This window comes from Carcharhinus amblyrhynchos, chromosome 2 (genome assembly GCF_965287045.1).
Source record: "Carcharhinus amblyrhynchos chromosome 2, sCarAmb.v2.hapA, whole genome shotgun sequence".
In the NCBI taxonomy this organism is placed as follows: domain Eukaryota; kingdom Metazoa; phylum Chordata; class Chondrichthyes; order Carcharhiniformes; family Carcharhinidae; genus Carcharhinus; species Carcharhinus amblyrhynchos.
In genome coordinates, this window is record NC_137325.1 from 144122301 (window position 1) to 144144039 (window position 21739).

The following is a 21739-nucleotide window of genomic DNA, read 5'->3' on the forward strand; positions in this document are numbered from 1 at the left end:
GGAGGCAGGGTGGTCAGCGGGGGGGAGGGGGGGTCAGTTAGTTCATGGGTGGGGGTTGGATGGTCAGTGGGGGGGGGAGGAGGGGGGGTCAGTTAGTTCATGGGTGGGGGTTGGATGGTCAGTTGGGGGGGGAGGAGGGGGGGTCAGTTAGTTCATGGGTGGGGGTTGGATGGTCAGTGGGGGGGGGAGGAGGGGGGGTCAGTTAGTTCATGGGTGGGGGTTGGATGGTCAGTTGGGGGGGGAGGAGGGGGGGTCAGTTAGTTCATGGGTGGGGGTTGGATGGTCAGTAGGAAGGGGCAGTGTCAGTTATGTGGGGAGGGGGTTGGGAGGTTCGTGGGAGAGGGCAGCCAGGAGGGGACTGGGAGGGGCTGAAGTGGATCGGGGTACTGAGTGAGGGAGGCCTTGTGGAAGTGGCTGGGGGGGGGGATGGGGGTGGGAGAGGTCCCACGGGACTGGGGGGGGGGGGTCCGGGGGAGCAGTCCTAATGGTCTGCGGGGATGGTCAGGGAGGCAGTCCCATGGGGCTAAGGGGGGTGTAATTCAGGGGGAGCAATCCCATGGGGCTGGGGGAGGGGCATCGGGAGGACAGTCCCTTGGGGCTGGGGGGAGGGTGGGGATGGGCCGTCCCACGGGGTTGGGGGGGGGTGGGGATGGGCAGTCCCATGGGGCTGGGGGGAGGGTGGGGATGGGCAGTCCCACGGGGCTGGGGGTGGGGGGTGGGGATGGGCAGTCCCACGGGGTTGGGGGGGGGTGGGGATGGGCAGTCCCACGGAGCTGGGGGGGGTGGGGATGGGCAGTCCCATGGGGCTGGGGGGAGGGTGGGGATGGGCAGTCCCACGGGGCTGGGGGGGAGGGTGGGGATGGGCAGTCCCACGGGGCTGGGGGGGGGGTGGGGATGGGCAGTCCCACGGGGTTGGGGGGGGGTGGGGATGGGCAGTCCCACGGGGTTGGGGGGAGGGTGGGGATGGGCAGTCCCACGGGGTTGGGGGGAGGGTGGGGATGGGCAGTCCCATGGGGCTGGGGGGAGGGTGGGGATGGGCAGTCCCACGGGGTTGGGGGGGGGTGGGGATGGGCAGTCCCACGGGGTTGGGGGGGAGGGTGGGGATGGGCAGTCCCACGGGGTTGGGGGGGGGTGGGGATGGGCAGTCCCACGGGGTTGGGGGGAGGGTGGGGATGGGCAGTCCCACGGAGCTGGGGGGGGTGGGGATGGGCAGTCCCATGGGGCTGGGGGGAGGGTGGGGATGGGCAGTCCCACGGGGCTGGGGGGGAGGGTGGGGATGGGCAGTCCCACGGGGCTGGGGGGGGGGGTGGGGATGGGCAGTCCCACGGGGTTGGGGGGGGGTGGGGATGGGCAGTCCCACGGGGTTGGGGGGAGGGTGGGGATGGGCAGTCCCATGGGGCTGGGGGGAGGGTGGGGATGGGCAGTCCCACGGGGTTGGGGGGGGGTGGGGATGGGCAGTCCCACGGGGTTGGGGGGGAGGGTGGGGATGGGCAGTCCCATGGGGTTGGGGGGAGGGTGGGGATGGGCAGTCCCACGGGGTTGGGGGGAGGGTGGGGATGGGCAGTCCCACGGGGTTGGGGGGAGGGTGGGGATGGGCAGTCCCACGGGGTTGGGGGGAGGGTGGGGATGGGCAGTCCCACGGGGTTGGGGGGAGGGTGGGGATGGGCAGTCCCACGGGGTTGGGGGGGAGGGTGGGGATGGGCAGTCCCATGGGGCTGGGGGAGGGTGGGGATGGGCAGTCCCACGGGGCTGGGGGGAGGGTGGTCGGTGGGGGGAGTCAGTGCTATAATTCCCCTGCAGTTAAAAGTGGTTTTAATTCCTCTAACATTCCCTGGGAATCTATTGTGGTAAGACTATCAGAGGTATCCGAGGTCGGTGATTTAAACTGTAATTTTGGATGGATCCCAGTGTAGAGAAATTTCCCAATGGAAATTTAAACTTCCCAGACATTCCTGTAATCCCTTATCGGGAAAACTCCGGGGTGGGGTGGGGGGTGGTTAGGGAATGGGGCAGTTTCCCAGCACACCTTTGGGGTGTCCCCAGACACACTGCTCAGAAACCTGGGAGTTACCAAGTGTTATAAAGCACCTTGAGATATTTTAATCAGTTATAGGCACAATATAAATACAAGTTGTTGTTGTTGTTCTTAGACTTCCCCATACATCCTAATGGTTACATTCTTTAATACCTTGTTAGATCAGTAACACAGCCCAGACTGTGGGCACTGCCTGTGGCAGTGGCTGTATTCACCGTGACATGAATCCAGGCTGAAACATAGAATCCCAACAGCACAGAAGGAGGCCATTTGGCCCATCGAGTCTGCACTGACCACAATCCCACTCAGGCCCTGACCTCACATACTTACCCTGCTAACCCCCCCCTAACCTACACATCCCAGGACACTAAGGGGCAATGTAGCATGACCAATTAACCTAACCCGCACGTCTTTTGGACTGTGGGAGGAAATCGGAGCGCCTGAAGGAAACCCACACAGACATGGGGAGAACATGCAGACTCCACACGGACAGTGACCCAAGGCGGGGATCGAACCTGGGTCTCTTGGGCTGTGAGGCAACAGTGCTAACCACTGGTCCAAGAGGTAAATATCTGAGCAAAGCTGAGCAGACTGTTTCACCAATATCGCATTGACAGTGTGCAAGTTACACCCCACTACCCCACAGTGACCAGCCGACAATGTATAGGTTCACCTGCGCACCCCCCCACCACCACCATCCCCCCCACCAACCCCCCCACCACCACCACCATCCCCCCCACCAACTCCCCCCACCACCACCATCCCCCCCCCACCACCACTGTCCCCCCCACCAACTCCCCCCCCACCACCACCATCACCCCCCCACCACCGTTCCCCCCCCCAACTCCCCCCCCCACCACCGTCCCCCCCCCACCACCATCCCCCCCCCACCAACTCCCCCCCCACCAACTCCCCCCCCCACCACCGTCCCCCCCACCAACTCCCCCCCCCACCACCACCAGCCCCCCCCACCACCACTGTCCCCCCCACCAACTCCCCCCCCCCACCAACTCCCCCCCCACCAACTCCCCCCCCCACCACCGTCCCCCCCACCAACTCCCCCCCCACCACCACCATCCCCCCCCACCACCGTCCCCCCCACCAACTCCCCCCCCCACCACCACCAGCCCCCCCACCAACTCCCCCTCCCCCACCAACTCCCCCACCACCAACTCCCCCCCCCACCACCGTCCCCCCCACCAACTCCCCCCCCCACCACCACCATCCCCCCCCGACCACCGTCCCCCCCCAACTCCCCCCACCACCACCGTCCCCCCCACCACCGTCCCCCCCCGACCACCGTCCCCCCCCCAACTCCCCCCACCACCACCGTCCCCCCCACCACCGTCCCCCCCCCACCACCGTCCCCCCCCCACCACCAGCCCCCCCCCCCACCACCGTCCCCCCCACCAACTCCCCCCCACCACCACCGTCCCCCCCACCACCATCCCCCACCACCAACTCCCCCCACCACCACCGTCCCCCCCACCAACTCCCCCCCCCACCACCACCATCCCCCACCACCAACTCCCCCCACCACCACCGTCCCCCCCACCAACTCCCCCCCCACCAACTCCCCCCCCACCAACTCCCCCCCACCACCACCGTCCCCCCCACCACCGTCCCCCCCACCAACTCCCCCCCCCCACCACCGTCCCCCCCACCAACTCCCCCCACCACCACCGTCCCCCCACCACCGTCCCCCCCCCACCACCACCGTCCCCCCCACCAACGTCCCCCCCCCACCACCACCGTCCCCCCCACCAACTCCCCCCCCCACCACCAACTCCCCCCCACCACCGTCCCCCCCACCACTACCGTCCCCCCCACCACCGTCCCCCCCCCCCAATTCCCCCCCCACCACCACCAACCCCCCCACCACCACCACCATCCCACCACCCCCCTCCCCCCAGCACTGACCCCCCCAGCTCCCCCGGCTCGGTGCTGTTACCTCAGGACGATAATCTCTTCATCCTTTTCCTTCAGTTTTTTCTCATTCTCACTCTGTAACTGAGTCAGGTCCTGCTGGAGATGGCTGCTCTTGTTCTCTGCACTTTCCAGCTCACTCTAATGTGTAATAAAAGAGAAGATGATTGATATTGGGTGTGAGTGGGGAGATTCTGGAGAACATTGTGACCTAGAGAGGCCACAGGGAATGATCGATACGCAGGGCGGAGAAGAGGCCTTACCTCTCTGAACGGCTGTAACTCTTTCAGGCTATTCAATCTATCTCATTTATTTATATTCCTGGAAGGAAATTGATCTCCCTCCCCTTCACCCTATCACTCCTCATTCCCTTCTGCCTTCAAACATGGGAACAGGAGGAGGCCATTCAGCCCGTCCACCATTCATCATGGCTAATCTGTATTCCATTTACTCCCGAGCTCTGTCAGTTATTAAACAGTTCCTACCTCTGATTTGCATTGATGAATTACTCACTAATATTTATAGAATATTAAATTCAAAACCAACAATCGATGATATCATGGCAAGCCCCGTGATAGGGGTGAACCTCGGTTAACCCCATGACCTTTCACCCAATGGGTCAGGAGGTGTAAGGAAATTTGTACTCAGTATGTAAGCATGTTTGTACTCAGAGAATTTGTACTGAATAATTGTACCTAAACTGGGTATGAAATATGGAATCACGGATAGTATTAGAGTGTCTTCCTTGAAGTAGAATTAGGATGGGTAAGTAGAATTGGGATGGGTAATCAAGTATAGCTGATTTGTAACCTAATATAATCAAGTGTAGCAAATGTGATCAGAGCAGGAGACCCAGAGAAGTAGTATAGCAGTTACTTATTAGCAAATGCAAACAGCAGTCACTTGGGGAGACAATGGGTACTATACAGCTGTCCAGCTTAATATATGATCGTAACAAGCAAGAAAGAATAAAGTGAGCATGTTTTTCTTCACATTCGGCCTAAGTCAGCTAAACCACTATTGTTGTACAAGCAGAGTCGTAAAGATAAGGGCAAAGGATGTAACTACCATGGTTTCGAGAGGAAAAGAGACGTAACAATGGGTGACCAATCTCAAGCAAGGTAAATAAGGGGTCAGTACAGAAACAATGGTGGCTAAACGAGGTCGCATTGTAAAAGCGAGATAAGAATCTTGAGATATGGAGCTGAAATGTGCATAAAAAGACTGTAAGCCGAGGGCTCTGTGGAGTGTTCCGGACCTCCCGGCTTTATTTCTCTTGTACTGGAAAATAAAGTCTACTGCTTGGAAGATTACAACTCAGACTCTCTGTTTCAATCGGGTTAAATAAGTTGTCGTCCTGGGGAACCACGACAAAATTGGCGCTGCGAGCAGGGTGTTGTGGGAAATCGCCCGGAAAATAGCATCTGGAAGGAGCAGCAGAGACGGTGGTCCGACTGGGGCTGGACATCCCAAAGCCGGCATTCTGACAGCAAGGTGAGCAGACTTATATTGCATGTAAATCCTTGTTGTCGGAAAAAGGGATCTCGAGGCCCGGCGCACCCGGCTCTCTGCTAGTCCTGGATCTCCCCAACCCAAAGAACATCCTGCATAGGTAAAACTAAATTGGGAAAAACATTTTGAGAGACTGAGTCTGATCTGAAGGGTAGAGTTTTGCATGCAAAGCGCGCTGCGAATACTGTGTTGTCTGTGAATGGGTAAAAAGTGCGACGCAAAAAGAACCGAACGCTAATCGATGCAACTAGGTTAAGTCAAGCGGTTTGGAGCGGGATTCCAGGTTACGACTTGCCCAAGGAGAGTAAGTGTAGGAAGGCCTGCCAGTCCGAACCTACCCAGGACCTCGGGGAAAAGACGTCAACCGAGAGGGAGAGAGATCTGTGAGAGATTGCTCTCTTACCTAATACGGTAGTTAAAACTAAGGGGAGGTTATGTGATGAGGGAGCAGAAAGAGTAGAGAGAAGTATGTCAATGGAACTGGGAACCCTGACATAGGCTTTTACTGAGGTGCGGGGTGAACGCTAATAGCAGTTATGTATTTGGAATTGTGCATGACTATATGACTGTTTGAGAGAGAAGGGGATTTGTCACGACATGAGACACCCATCAAATTTATTAGAGGCCAGTGAGCTCCCACCAGTAAAGGGTTAAAAAAAGAGACAAGCAGGCTGACTCTGTATGGTACAGAGAGAGAGAGAGAGAGAGAGGGTGGAACTGTGTAATTGAGACCCTCAGGTGATGTAATAGGTATAGCCAATCAAAGTGAATTGCTTTAAGTTTACTAAATTATGTAGGGATCGGACAGAGATTTGAATTCTGCCAAGTGGGAAAGGTGGCATTACATTGCATCTTAAAGTTGTGAGGAGAGTTAACCATTTAGGCACACAGTAGATTTGATTTTGTACTTGCCTGTGTTGGTTACAAAGGTAGAGCTGTAGAAATAATTAAACATGTAGATTGCACATTAGAATGCTTTCAGTATTTCTTCGTGCATCTGTGTTCCAAGTGATGTTTTGTTTTATTGTACCAGAATTGTAAGAAGGTGCAAGGGTCTTGATTTAGTGAGGATATTTAAAGGTGATAAAAATAAATCTTATTTTGGATTTTCTGAATCAGGCTTTAGTTAATTAAACTGCTGTACTTTGACTCACAATTAGTCTCAGAGGTATCTTTACCTACAAGAGAGGGCACGGCTTAAAGAGAGTGAGCTGTAAACTCTGAGATCTTGGATTTGAAAGCAGCGGGAGGATGAACTATATCGCTACATTCTGCAGTTTATTTGTTTATAAGTGTTGACTTATTAACTGGTGTTAACCTGGGGTCTCTGTTATTACAGTTACCGTGGTAATTGGAAATCTTTATTAGATTCCCAAAGAGAGACATTCTGGTTTTATAACAGTTCTGAAACAATGGTTGGACTCACAGTGTCAGAGAAACATCAGCAAGGTACTCTGCACGGACTCACCAAAGCTCTGACCTCACCTTCCAAACCAACCTCCGCCAGCTAATACCAGGGCAGCAGATACCCGAGAACCACCACCCTGGACGAGGGCAGCAGGTACCCGGGAACCACCACCCTGGGCGAGGACAGCAGATACCCGGGAACCATCACCCTGGACGAGGACAGCAGATACCCGGGAACCATCACCCTGGACGAGGGCAGCAGGTACCCGGGAACCACCACCCTGGGCGAGGACAGCAGGTACCCGAGAACCATCACCCTGGACGAGGGCAGCAGGTACCCGGGAACCACCACCCTGGACGAGGACAGCAGGTACCCGAGAACCATCACCCTGGACAAGGACAGCAGGTACCCGAGAACCATCACCCTGGGCAAGGACAGCAGGTACCCGGGAACCACCACCCTGGACGAGGACAGCAGATACCCGGGAACCATCACCCTGGACGAGGACAGCAGATACCCGGGAACCATCACCCTGGGCAAGGACAGCAGATACCCGGGAACCATCACCCTGGGCAAGGACAGCAGGTACCCGAGAACCATCACCCTGGACGAGGGCAGCAGGTACCCGGGAACCACCACCCTGGGCAAGGACAGCAGATACCCGGGAACCATCACCCTGGACGAGGACAGCAGGTACCCGGGAACCACCACCCTGGGCGAGGACAGCAGATACCCGAGAACCATCACCCTGGACGAGGACAGCAGATACCCGGGAACCATCACCCTGGACGAGGACAGCAGATACCCGAGAACCATCACCCTGGACGAGGACAGCAGGTACCCGGGAACCACCACCCTGGACGAGAACAGCAGATACCCGGGAACCATCACCCTGGACGAGGACAGCAGATACCCGGGAACCATCACCCTGGACGAGGACAGCAGATACCCGGGAACCATCACCCTGGACGAGGACAGCAGATACCCGGGAACCATCACCCTGGACGAGAACAGCAGGTACCCGAGAACCATCACCCTGGACGAGGACAGCAGATACCCGGGAACCATCACCCTGGACGAGGACAGCAGATACCCGAGAACCATCACCCTGGACGAGGACAGCAGGTACCCGAGAACCATCACCCTGGACGAGGACAGCAGATACCCGGGAACCATCACCCTGGACGAGGACAGCAGATACCCGAGAACCATCACCCTGGACGAGGACAGCAGATACCCGGGAACCATCACCCTGGACGAGAACAGCAGATACCCGGGAACCATCACCCTGGGCAAGGACAGCAGATACCCGGGAACCATCACCCTGGACGAGGACAGCAGGTACCCGGGAACCATCACCCTGGACGAGGACAGCAGATACCCGGGAACCATCACCCTGGACGAGGACAGCAGGTACCCGGGAACCATCACCCTGGACGAGGACAGCAGATACCCGGGAACCATCACCCTGGGCAAGGACAGCAGGTACCCGGGAACCATCACCCTGGACGAGGACAGCAGGTACCCGGGAACCATCACCCTGGACGAGGACAGCAGGTACCCGGGAACCACCACCCTGGACGAGGACAGCAGATACCCGGGAACCATCACCCTGGACGAGAACAGCAGGTACCCGGGAACCACCACCCTGGACAAGGACAGCAGGTACCCGGGAACCATCACCCTGGACGAGGACAGCAGGTACCCGGGAACCATCACCCTGGACGAGGGCAGCAGGTACCCGAGAACCATCACCCTGGACAAGGACAGCAGGTACCCGGGAACCATCACCCTGGGCAAGGACAGCAGGTACCCGGGAACCATCACCCTGGACGAGAACAGCAGATACCCGAGAACCATCACCCTGGACGAGAACAGCAGATACCCGAGAACCATCACCCTGGGCAAGGACAGCAGATACCCGGGAACCATCACCCTGGGCGAGGACAGCAGATACCCGGGAACCATCACCCTGGACGAGAACAGCAGATACCCGGGAACCATCACCCTGGACGAGAACAGCAGATATCTGGGCTCTGGACCAGGGCTGCCGATATCTGGGAACACCACCACCTGGCGATTCCCCTCCAACTCACTCACCATCCTGACTTGGAAATATATCACCGTTCCTTCACCGTTGCTGGGTCAAAATCCTGGAGCTCCCTCCCTAACAGCACTGTGGGTGTGCCTACACCACAGAGACAGCAGCAGGTTCAAGGAGGTAGCTCACTGCAACCCTCATTATTGTAGATCATAGGACCTGGGGTTGATTCTCGGCTTGGGTCACAGTCTGTGTTGAGTCTGCATGTTCTCCCCATGTCGGCATGGGCTTCCTCCAGGTGCTCTGATTTCCTCCCACAGTCCGAAAGATGTGCTGGTCAGACACATTGGCCATGCTAAACTCTCCCTCAGTGCACCCGAACAGGCACCGGAGTGTGGCGATTAGGGGATTTTCACAGTAACTTCATTGTAGTGTTAAAGTAAGCCTTCTTGTGACACTAATAAACTTTAAAACAACTAACTAACGCTGACACTAAACTCACAGCAGGATCTGTCAATGAGAATGAGGGGGACACTGCCCCTCATGAAAATACCTGCTGCAAAAATCCAGCCACACACAAACTCCTGGCTTCTTTCCATCTCTGTCCCTGACGTCTCAGAGTCACAGCCTCAGGAGTGCTGCACGTGCCTGACCAGCTCACTCACTGCTGTGACCTGCTCTTGATGTGGAGGTGCTGGCATTGGACTGGGGTAAACACAGTAAGAAGTCTCACAACACCAGGTTAAACTTGTTGGACATTAACCTGGTGTTGTGAGACTTACTGTGACCAGCTCCTAGCAGTGCTCCGAAAGCTAGTGGCTCATGCTACCAAATAAACCTGTTGAACTTTAAGAACATAAGAAATAGGAGCAGGAGTAGGCCATCTGGCCCTTCGAGCCTGCCCCGCCATTCAATAAGATCATGGCTGATCTGTCTTGGCTCAGTTCCACTTTCCCGTCCTCTCCCCATAACCCTTAATCCCCTCTCTTATCAAAAACCCATCAACCCGCATCTTAAAAATATTTAGCGAGGCAGCCTCCACCACTTCAACGGGCAGAGAATTCCAGAGATTCACCACCCTTTGAGTGAAGAAGTTCTTCCTCAACTCCGTTCTAAACCGCCCCCCCCTTTATCTTGAGGCCGTGCCCCCTAGTCCTACTGTCCTTTCTGAGCGGGAAGAGTCTCTCCACCTCTATCCTATCCATCCCATTCATCATCTTATACGTCTCAATGAGATCTCCCCTCATTCTTCTAAACTCTAACGAGTACAAGCCTAGTTTATTCAGCCTCTCCTCATAGCTCAACCCCCTCAACTCCGGTATCAGCCTAGTAAACCTCCTCTGCACTCCCTCCAAGGCCTAAATATCCTTGTGTAAGTACGGCGCCCAGAACTGCACACAGTACTCCAGCTGCGGCCTCACCAATGCCCTATACAGCTGCAGCAAGACCTCCCTACTTTTATATTCAATCCCCCTCGCTATGAAGGCCAGCATCCCATTCGCCTTCCTGACCACCTGCTGCACCTGCAAGCTGGGTTTTTGCGACTCATGCACAAGGACCCCGAGGTCCCTCTGCACCGTCGCCTGCTGCAGTTTTTCGCCATGTAAGTAATAATCCTTCCTATCATTATTCTTACCAAAGTGGACCACCTCGCACTTGCCAACATTAAATTCCATTTGCCATTTCCTGGCCCATTCGCCCAGCCTATCTAGATCCTTCTGCAGACTCTCCACACCCTCCGCACAATTTGCCGTTCCCCCAATCTTGGTGTCATCAGCAAATTTCGACACCCTACACTCGGTTCCCTCCTCCAGATCATCTATATAAATGGTAAATAGCTGAGGCCCCAGCACCGATCCCTGGGGCACTCCACTAGTCACCAACCGCCAATCCGAATAGCACCCATTGACCCCCACTCTCTGCCTCCTATTTGACAACCAGTCCTCTATCCACGCTAACACCCTACCCCCAACTCCATGTCCCCTGACCTTCTGCAATAACCTCTTGTGAGGTACCTTGTCAAACACCTTCTGAAAATCAAGACAGACCACATCCACCGGCTCTCCTCTATCCACCGCCCTAGACACATCCTCATAGAACTCCAGTAAATTTGTCAGACACAACTTCCCCTTAACGAAATCGTGCTGCGTCTGCTCTATCAAGCAATTCCCCTCAAGATGCCTCGCTATTTCCTCCTTGATGACGGATTCTAACATTTTACCTACAACAGACATCAAACTAACCGGCCTATAATTCCCCGCCTTTTGCCTGGCACCCTTCTTAAACAACGGCACAACATTAGCCGCTTTCCAATCTTCCGGCACTTCCCCAGAATCCAGCGACGTCTGGAAAATCACCACCAAGGCATCCACTATCACCTCCGCCATTTCTTTCAGAACCCTCGGATGCATTCCATCCGGTCCTGGGGACTTGTCCACAATCAGCCCCTCCAGTCTGTCGAGCACCACCTCTCTAGTAACAATAATGTCATTGAGACCCTCCAGTCCTACCACCTTTCCATCTCTAACACCCGGCAAATTATTCACGTCCTCCTCCGTGAAGACCGAAACAAAAAAGTTATTCAAGACCTCAGCCATTTCCCCATCCCCTACCACTAAGTCCCCCCTCTCATCCTCTAAGGGTCCAACGTTCACCCTTGCCAGCCTCTTCCTTTTTATATATTTATAAAAACTCTTGCTATCCTTTTTTATATTAAGCGCTAGCCCAGCTTCATAGTTTCTCCTACCCTCCTTTATCAACTTCTTTGTCAATCTTTGTTGACATTTAAACCTCTCCCAATCCTCTTCTCGCCCACTACTCTTAGCTACTCTAAATGCCTCCGCTTTTAATTTAACACTTTCCTTCACCTCCTTCTTTATCCATGGCTTATTACCTCTCCTCCTACGGTCCTTTTTAACCTGGTATTGTGAGACTTCTTACTGTGTTTACCCCAGTCCAACACCAGCATCTCCACCAGCTCACCCAGCAAGGGTAAATACAATACCTGAAGATCTTCCACTGTGGTCCCCAGCTGAGACAGTTCCTCTTGAAGCCGTTTCTTAACCTTGTCTGTTTCACGGCTGTTCTGGGAGGCTTCATTCAGCTGATCTGTTAGGGATGCGATGTCCTCTATTTTGAAAGAGAGAATGAAGAAACACAAAGCTGGTGTATCAACAAATCAATCAAATATCACACACGTCAGGAAATCCTGATAATCTGTAGAATGGAGGAAATCCGGCCTTTGGGAATGTGTTCCAGGGGTTTTATGCTTCTTAAAACCTGTTTATCCCAGGCTGCTAAGGGAGGTGAGGGATGAAATTGCTGGGCCTCTGACGCAAATCTTTGTCTCTTTGGACACAGGTGAGGTTCCAGAGGACTGGAGGATAGCGAACATGGTACCGTTGTTTAAAAAGGGTAGGGGGGATAACCCTGGTAATTATAGGCCGGTGGGTTTGACGTCAGTGGGAGGGAAGTTGTTGGAGAGGATTCTTAGGGATAGGATGTATAAGCATTTAGAGCATTGCGATCTGATTAGGGATACGCAGCATGGCTTTGTAAAGGGGAGGTTGTGCCTTACGAATCTGGTAGAATGTTTTGAGGAGGTGACAAAAACGGTCGATGAAGGACGAGCCGTTGATGTCGTCTATATGGATTTCAGTAAGGCGTTTGACAAAGTCCCTCATGGTAGGTTGGTTGAAAAGATTAAGGCTCATGGGATACAAGGACAGGTATCTAGATGGGTTGATAACTGGCTTGGTAATAGGAGACAGAGAGTAGTAGTGGAAGGGTCCTTTTCTAGCTGGAGATCTGTCACTCATGGTGTGCCGCAGGGTTCAGTACTGGGACCTCTTCTCTTTGTAATACACATAAATTACTTGGAAGAGGGAGGTGTTCTTTGTTCTTGTTCTTTTTATTTAAAATGGAGGCTATGTGGTGGTGGAGACAGGCTGGCTAACTTGATGGAACTGATGTTTTTGATATGTTGATAAGCTTAGTGACACTGTAAATGGATCTTTACCAAAGGCAGCTTGGTAACAATGGAGACCAGAATGTCATGGGGTTTGAGTAAGAGGTTAGAGGTTCAGAGGAGGAGATGAGGTGTGAACTTTCCAATTACTTCCTGAATGGTGGACTCACAAAATGAATGAAATTGAGGTGATTTCTGAGGAGGTTTGTTCAGGTGAGGGATGATGAAAGGGGAATATCAGGGGGCCATTTCAATCTGTGCTATGTGGCTGTTTAGAGAGTTCAACCCACGGCGGGGAAAAGCCGTGAGAACCCTCCGCAAGCAACCATAGAATTACATAGAATCCTACAGTGCTGAAAGAGGCCATTCAGCCCATTGAGTCTACACCAACAACAGCCCCACCTGGGCCCAGCCACCATTACCCCATGTATTTTCCCTGCTAATCCCCCTGACACAAGAAAGATATAAATATTGGGCAGCACTTCCTCATAGAAAGGGACATAGATCAGTTAAAGAGGGGCATGGATCAGCTCGATAGTCAACATCTTTTCCCAAAGGCAGGGGAGTCTAAAACTAGAGGGTATAGGTTTAAGGTGAGAGGGGAGAGATACAAAAGGATCCAAAGAGGCAATTTGTTCACACAGAGGGTGGTGAGTGTCTGGAACAAACTTCCAGAGATAGTAATAGTAGAGGTGGGTACAATTTTGTCTTTTAAAAAGCATTTAGATAGTTAAATGGGTACGATGGGTATAGAGGGATATGGGCCAAATGTGGTCAATTGGGACTAGCTTAGTGGTTTAAAGAAAAGGGGCAGCATAGACAAGTCGGGCCGAATGCCCTGTTTCCATGCTGTAAATCTCTGACTCTAAAGGGGAGTGGAATACTGCAACTCTCTCCCAAAAGACCGGAGGTGCGATTTCACCAGCTATTCACGCCACGCTCCTGCCACATCGAGATCGCAGAATTTAGCGCCCAGCCAAATCTCCATTCACTGCAGTGGGATGGGAACAGCCATAACACTCTGGCCCGGGAGTCCATTGGAGGTAAATGAATAGTTACGGTCAGGGGAGTAAGTACAGTAAGGATTACAGAGTAGGTTTCACATACACAGCTGTCTGTGGGATGGACTGGAGGAGGCAGGGAGATGAATGTTCGCCTCCTGTTCCTATCTCCCCCAAATGGTAACACAGTGGTTAGCACCTCTGCCTCACAGCGCCAAGAACCTGGGTTCGATTCCCAGCTTGGGTCACTGTCTGTGGGGAGTTTGCACGTTCTCCCTGTGTCTGCGTGGGTTTCCTCCGGGTGCTCCTGTTTCCTCCCACAGTCCGAGAGACGTTCTGGTTAGGTGCTAAATTCTCCCTCAGTGTACCTGAACAGGTGCCGGAGTGTGGCCACTAGGGGAATTTCACAGTAACTTCATTGCAGTGTTAATGGGAGCTGACGTGTATCACTCATAAATAAATAAAGTGGGTGAAGGCCTGAACCAACTATCAGTCTGTACCGTCTCCTTTCTATAATAGCTGGGAGTTTGGTGGTGTTTTGTGACATGCCTCCTTTTTAAACCTCCTGGTTTCTGCTGTCAGTGAGTGGGGCTGCTTCTTACCCAGTAGACGTTTGTTCTCTCTTTTCAGCCCCTCGTTCAAATCCACTGACTCGTCAAAGGAGGTTTTGAGTTTCAGTAGCTGTGTGCTTATCCCCCTGCTCTCTCCCTGAGCCACTTCCAGCTCTTCCTGTGCCTGATCCAGTTTCGCTTTCCACTCGGACAGGATCTTGTCAAAGTTCTGCTGCTTCCTTTCGAGGGTGACGGAGGCCGCGTGCGACCTCTCGACCTCCGCGTTCAGGTCCTGTACCTCGGCCTGGAGTCGGTTTTTCGCTTTCTCCACCGAGGCACACTTGCTGCTCGTTGCCTCAGCCTTCTTCTCCGCCTCTTGGAGCTGTGACAGCAGCTTCTTCCTGAGAGAGGAACACCCAACAACATGAAGGGGACAGGCCCAGAAAGAACACGGACACAGTTCACTCCTGATCTGTGCTGGACAGCACTGAGCTCAGGACGGACTCCTGTCGCTGTGTTGTCCTCTGTGGGTCAATTGAATGACAGGGTTCAAGTCCTGTGCACTCCCAGTGCAGTACTGAGGGAGTGCTGAACTGTCAAAGGTACCACCTTTTTTTTATTCATTCATGGGACATGGGCATCGCTGGCTGGCCAGCATTTATTGCCCATTCCTAGTTGCTCTTGTTCAGAGGGCAGTTGAGAGTCAACCACATCGCTGTGGCTCTGGACAAGGCCAGACTGGGTAAGGATGGCAGATTTCCTTCCCTAAAGGACATTAGTGAACCAGGTGGGTTTTTACAACAATTGACAATGGTTTCATGGTCATCAGTAAATTCTTAATTTCAGATATTTTTTATTCAATTCAAATTTTACCATCTGCTGTGGTGGGATTCGAATGAGACATTAAACTAAAGCCTCGTTTGCCTTTCAAGTGATTGTCAAGGATGTCATAGCTCAATAATGAAGTTTAATGTGGGAAAATGTAAATAGAACAAAGAAAATTACAGCACAGGAACAGGCCCTTCAGCCCTCCAAGCCTGCACTGACCATGCTGCTCGACTTAACTAAAACCCCCAACCCTTCCGGGGACCATATCCCTCTATTCCCAAACTATTCACGTATTTGTCAAGATGCCTCTTAAAAGTCACTATCGTATCCTCTTCCACTACCTCTCCCGGCAGTGAGTTCCAGACACCCACCACCCTCTGTGTAAAAAGCCTGCCTCCTACATCTCCTTTAAACCTTGCCCCTCGCACATTAAACCTGTGCCCCCCAGTAATTGACTCTTCCACCCTGGGAAAAAGCTTCTGACTATCCACTCTGTCCATGCCTCTCAGAATCCTGAAGACTTCTATCAGGTCACCCTCAACATCCGTCGTTCCAGTGAGAACAAACCAAGTTTCTCCAACCTCTCCTCATAGCTAATGCCCTCCATACCAGGGTAACATCATGGTAAGTCTTTTCTGTACCCTCTCCAAAGGCTCCACATCCTCCTGGTAGTGTGGTGACCAGAATTGAACACTATATTCCAAGTGCAGCCTAAGGTTCTATAAAGCTGCAACGTGACTTGTCAATTTTTAAACTCAATGCCCTGACCGATGAAGGCAAGCATGCCGTGTGCCTTCTTAACTACCTTCAGTAGAACAGCCAAACTATTTCTGCAAAAGCCTTTTCTCTCTGCACATAAACCACACCATCACATGACCCTGTCAATCACTCGAATCTGAAATCCCAGGGGTACTTAAGTAAACAAAAGTCCATTACCTCTACTGAAGATAACCACTTGCGAGGCTAAAATAAGTAATTATCCTGCTCTCCCAGCATCTGAGTTGCATTCCCCCCAGACATACAGATTGCCTGTAGCATATAAATGACTTTTTAAACATTTTCCTTAAACACAATATTAACTGCATTACAATCATCATAGAAGATATTCCAATGTGTAGATAGGTGTACAAGTTTGTATGTCTGTATATGTATGTATGTGTGTACATACACCTGTGTGTATGTATATCTGTGTGTATGGATGTTTGTATGTGTACTGGAGGTCCGATGTCCAAAATCCAACATTCTTGAGACTGTAACCTTGCAGATTCAGGATTTTACCAGATAAGAACATAAGAAATAGGAGCAGGAGTAGGCCATCTAGCCCTTTGAGCCTGCCCCGCCATTCAATAAGATCATGGCTGATCTGTCGTGGCTCAGTTCCACATTCCCACCCTCTCCCCATAACCCTTAATCCCCTCGCTTATCAAAAACCCATCAACCCGCGTCTTAAAAATATTTAGCGAGGCAGCCTCCACCACTTCAACGGGCAGAGAATTCCAGAGATTCACCACCCTTTGAGTGAAGAAGTTCCTCCTCAACTCTGTTCTAAACCGCCCCCCCTTTATCTTGAGGCTGTGCCCCCTAGTCCTACTGTCCTTTCTGAGCAGGAAGAGTCTCTCCACCTCTATCCTATCCATCCCATTCATCATCTTATACATCTCAATGAGATCTCCCCTCATTCTTCTAAACTCTAACGAGTACAAGCCTAGTTTATTCAGCCTCTCCTCGTAGCTCAATCCCCTCAACTCCGGCATCAGCCTAGTAAACCTCCTCTGCACTCCCTCCAAGGCCAAAATATCCTTGCGCAAGTGCAGCGACCAAAACTGCACACAGTACTCCAGCTGCGGCCTCACCAATGCCCTATACAGCTGCAGCAAGACCTCCCTACTTTTATATTCAATCCCCCTCGCTATGAAGGCCAGCATCCCATTCGCCTTCCTAACCACCTGCTGCACCTGCAAGCTGGGTTTTTGCGACTCACGAACAAGGACCCCGAGGTCCCTCTGCACCGTCGCCTGCTGCAGTTTTTCGCCACGTAAGTAATAGTCCTTCCTACCATTATTCCTACCAAAGTGGACCACCTCGCACTTGCCAACATTAAATTCCATTTGCCATTTCCTGGCCCATTCGCCCAGCCTATCTAGATCCTTCTGCAGACTCTCCACACCCTCCGCGCAATTGCCGTTCCACCAATCTTGGTGTCATTAGCAAATTTCGACACCATACACTCGGTTCCCTCCTCCAGATCATCTATATATGATTACCTATCATTGGATTGGAGTATTAAGTTGTTACACAGTGCAGCATCGAGACATGGTGTGTAAGTGTGAGACCATCATCGCTAGAAGCTCAGCAGAACCCCAATCCTGCTCCTGTGATCTCCTCACTGGGATTTAGTCAAAACACGTACAGCAAGCCCAGTTTTGGATGGAAGGAATGAAGTGAGAGAACTGAGATAACAGGACCTGACTCTAACCACACAAGGGTTGAATTTTATACAAAGGGTAGGATCCCTTTGCCCTCACCCTTCTCCCCTCCACCCCTCTCTCTGGGATAAAGATTAGAGGCAAAAAAAATACCCTCCCCTCAGCTTGGCCAGCTCGTCCCACAGATATTTAACAGCTGAGAGACCTGTAATTGGACAGAAGGCAGGCCAATCTTTGGTGAGGTCCCACCCCTTGAGAGCTGCTGGTCAGTCAACTGGCTGGCTGCTCTCTTGTCCCCGCAGCACCACTGGGAGCAGTGGCCACAGCTGGTATTGCAGGCAGGCAGCAAGAAGTCAGACGTCTTACTGTGTTTACCCCAGTCCAACGCTGGCATCTCCACATCGTTGCAGGCAGTGCCAGGAGTTCAGAGATCCCGGCTAGGGATGTGGTAAGAGGGAAGCCAGAGTGGTTAGGACAGTGAGGGAGGGGAAACTCAGAGGAGATGAGGGGGATATCTTGTGGGGGAAAGGAAGGGTTGGTGGGGACTATCCCACTGGGCAGAGAAGTCCTGAAAAGGAGGCATCCCCAACCCTTGCCCAATGTGATGAGCTGGGCACTTGGCACTTCAGAGCCTCAATTGATCCATGCTGCTTGGAACTTGAGTGAGTTTGAGAATGAGGATTACTAAAGTACCTTCACCTTCCCAGGTGTAGTGGTAATGTCAGTGGACCAGAGAGAGTATCCAGTCCAAGGGAGAAGCTTACAGATTGGCCAAGAAAAATAATAGATCTGGGCATTGGGAGCAGTTTTGAATTCAGCAAACAAAGGGGAAAATACGGTGCGAAGGTAAGCCTGCAGGGAACATAAAGACTGATACTAAGAGTTTCTGTAGATACGTGAAGAGAAAGAGGTTGGTGAAGACAAACACAGGTCCCCTACAGACAGAAAAGGGAAAATGTATAATAGGGGACAAAGAAATGACCGAGCAACTGAATATATACTTTGGTTCTGTCTCCACAAAAGAGGACACAAATCAGATGCCAGAAATGTTGGAGAATGCAAGATTTAGTGAGAGGAAAGAACTGTGGAAGATCAATATAAGTAGAGAGATGATGCTGGTAAAATTGGTGGGATTGAAGGTGGATAAATCCCCAGGCCTGATAATCTACATCCCAGAGTACTTAAGGAAGTGACTGTAGAAATAGTGGATGTATTGGTAGTCATCATCCATAAGAACATAAGAAATAGGAGCAGGAGTAGGCCATCTAGCCCTTCGAGCCTGCCCTGCCATTCAATAAGATCATGGCTGATCTGTCGTGGCTCAGTTCCACTTTCCCGCTCTCTCCCCATAACCCTTAATCCCCTTAATCCAGGATTCTATAGACTCTGGAACAGTTTCTGCAGATTGGAAGGTAAAAAAACAGGGAATTATAGACCAGTAAGTTTAACATCCATTGTGGGGAAAATCCATTATCAAGGACTTTATAGCAGAGCATTTAGAAAGCAGTGGCAGGATCAGACAGAGTCAGCATGGATTAATGAAGGGGAAATCATGCTAGACAAATCTGTTGGAATTCTTTGAGGATGTAACTGATAGAGTTGATAAGGGGGAACCGGTCAATGTAGTATATTTGGACATTCAGAAAGCGTTTGATGAAGTCCCGCACAGGAGATTATTATGCAAGATTAAAGTGTATGGGATTGGAGGGAGTGTATTGAGATGGATAGAAAACCGGTTAGCTGAGAGGAAACTAGAAGCAGCAGTAGGCCATTCCGCCCTTCAAACCTGCTCCACCATTCATCTTGATCATGGCTGATCATCGAATTCAATATCCTGATCCCTCTCTTCCTCCTAAATCCCTCAGTCCCTTTAGTCCTAAGAGTGATATCTAATTTCTTCTTGAAATCAGACAATGTTTTGGCCTTAACTCCATTCTGTGGGAGTGAATTCCACACATTCTCCACCCTCTGGGTGAAGAAATTTCTCCTCACCCTCAGTTCTAAAAGGTTTACCCCTTACCCTCAAACTATGACCCCCTAGTTCTGGACTCCCCCACCATCGGGGACATTCTTTCTGAATCTACCCTGTCTAACCCTGTTAGAATTTTATAAGTTTCTATGAGATCCCCTCTCACTCTTCTAAACTCCAGTGAATATAATCCTCACTGACTCAATCTCTCCTCGTATGACAGAGCTGCCATCCCAGGAATCAGTCTCCTCTGTGCTCCCTCTATAGCAAGGGCATCCTTCCTCAGATAAAGAGATCCAAACTGTACACGATGCTCCAGCTGTGTCCTGACCAATGTCCTATACATTGCCCTGCTCCTCTCCTCGAATCCTCTTGCTACAAAGGCCAACATACCATTTACCTTCTTTGCTGCTGTATCTGTGCCCTTCACTCTCAGCATCTTCACAGATGCTGTCAGACCAGCTGATTCTTTCCAGCGTTCTCTACTCTCTGTCTGCTTTGGGTTAAAATCAGACACGGTACCTGGCTTCCTCCGATTCCTCCAGTTTCTGAATGCCCTCTGTCTCATATTTTGTTTTCCACAGTAAAGCATCAGCGTTGGCCTTGCAGGCCGACTTCTGAAGGTTGGATTTTTCCTCCTGTTGCTTCTCGAGCTGTTCCCGGAGGACCTCGCAGTCATTGCGTGATTCCTGCAGGCTGTGAGATAGCCCCACCCTGAGCTGTGGACAGGAGAGTCAAACAATATCATGTACAACAACAAGCTGCATTCACATAGCCACGTGGCAAACACCAACAGCCAGCTCAAGGAGATATTCAGATGGGTGAATAATTTTGCTCCGTCATGGTTTCCACATTAGCCCCCAGTGCTCACTCACCAACTCAACTTCCCCACCTCCAACACCCCAGATATAAACCCACTCCCATCTGTGCTGAGATCTTCGTGTCCTCCCTATCCCTGTACCTTAACCCAGCTCCCTGTCTCTTCCTATCTCCGGCTCCCTATCCCTGTCACCTCCTCCAGCTCCCTATCCCTGTCACCTCCTCCGGCTCCCTATCCCTGTCACCTCCTCCGGCTCCCTATCCCTGTCACCTCCTCCGGCTCCCTATCCCTGTCACCTCCTCCGGCTCCCTATCCCTGTCACCTCCTCCGGCTCCCTATCCCTGTCACCTCCTCCAGTTCCCTATCCCTGTCACCTCCTCCGGCTCCCTATCCCTGTCACCTCCTCCGGCTCCCTATCCCTGTCACCTCCTCCGGCTTCCTATCCCTGTCACCTCCTCCGGCTCCCTATCCCTGTCACCTCCTCCGGCTCCCTATCCCTGTCACCTCCTCCGGCTTCCTATCTCTGTCACCTCCTCCAGCTCCCTATCCCTGTCACCTCCTCCAACCCTCCCTATCCCTGTCACCTCCTCCGGCTCCCTATCCCTGTCACCTCCTCCAGCTCCCTATCCCTGTCACCTCCTCCGGCTCCCTATCCCTGTCACCTCCTCCGGCTCCCTATCCCTGTCACCTCCTCCGGCTTCCTATCCCTGTCACCTCCTCCGGCTCCCTATCCCTGTCACCTCCTCCGGCTCCCTATCCCTGTCACCTCCTCCGGCTTCCTATCCCTGTGTAAAAAATCGGCCTCGTATATCTCCTTTAAACCTTGCCCCTCACACCTTAAACCCGTGCCCCTAGTAATTGACTCTTCCACCCTGGGAAAAAGCTTCTGACTATCCACTCTGTCCATGTCCCTCATAATCTTGTAGATTTCTATCAGGTCGCCCCTCAACCTCCACTGAGAACAAACCAAGTTTCTCCAACCTCTCCTCGTAGCTAATGCCCTCCATATCAGGCAACATCCTGGTAAATCTTTTCTGTACCCTCTCCAAAGCCTCCACATCCTTCTGGTAGTGTGGGACCAGAATTGAATACTATATTCCAAGCGCGGCCTAACTAAGGTTCTATAAAGCTGTAACATGACTTGCCAATTTTTAAACTCAATACCCAGCCCGATGAAGGCAAGCATGCCGTGTGCCTTCTTGATTACCTTCTCCACCTGCATTGCCACTTTCAGTGACCTGTGTACCTGTACACC

At 52.4% G+C, this 21739-nt stretch overlaps 1 protein-coding gene across 1 annotated transcript in view; it reads right to left on the reverse strand.

Annotated features, from left to right (window-relative positions):
* Positions 1 to 3982: 3982 nt before the first annotated feature.
* Positions 3983 to 21739, reverse strand: part of LOC145359946 (myosin-7B-like) — a 90850-nt gene continuing 73093 nt past the window's right edge. Inside the window, exons 31-34 of the mRNA XM_080214831.1 lie at positions 20187 to 20383; positions 14493 to 14842; positions 11927 to 12051; positions 3983 to 4102 (exon numbers count right to left, since the gene is read on the reverse strand). Coding sequence (XP_080070957.1) covers positions 3983 to 4102; positions 11927 to 12051; positions 14493 to 14842; positions 20187 to 20383 — 792 coding nt within the window. The remainder of the gene's footprint in view (positions 4103 to 11926; positions 12052 to 14492; positions 14843 to 20186; positions 20384 to 21739) is intronic.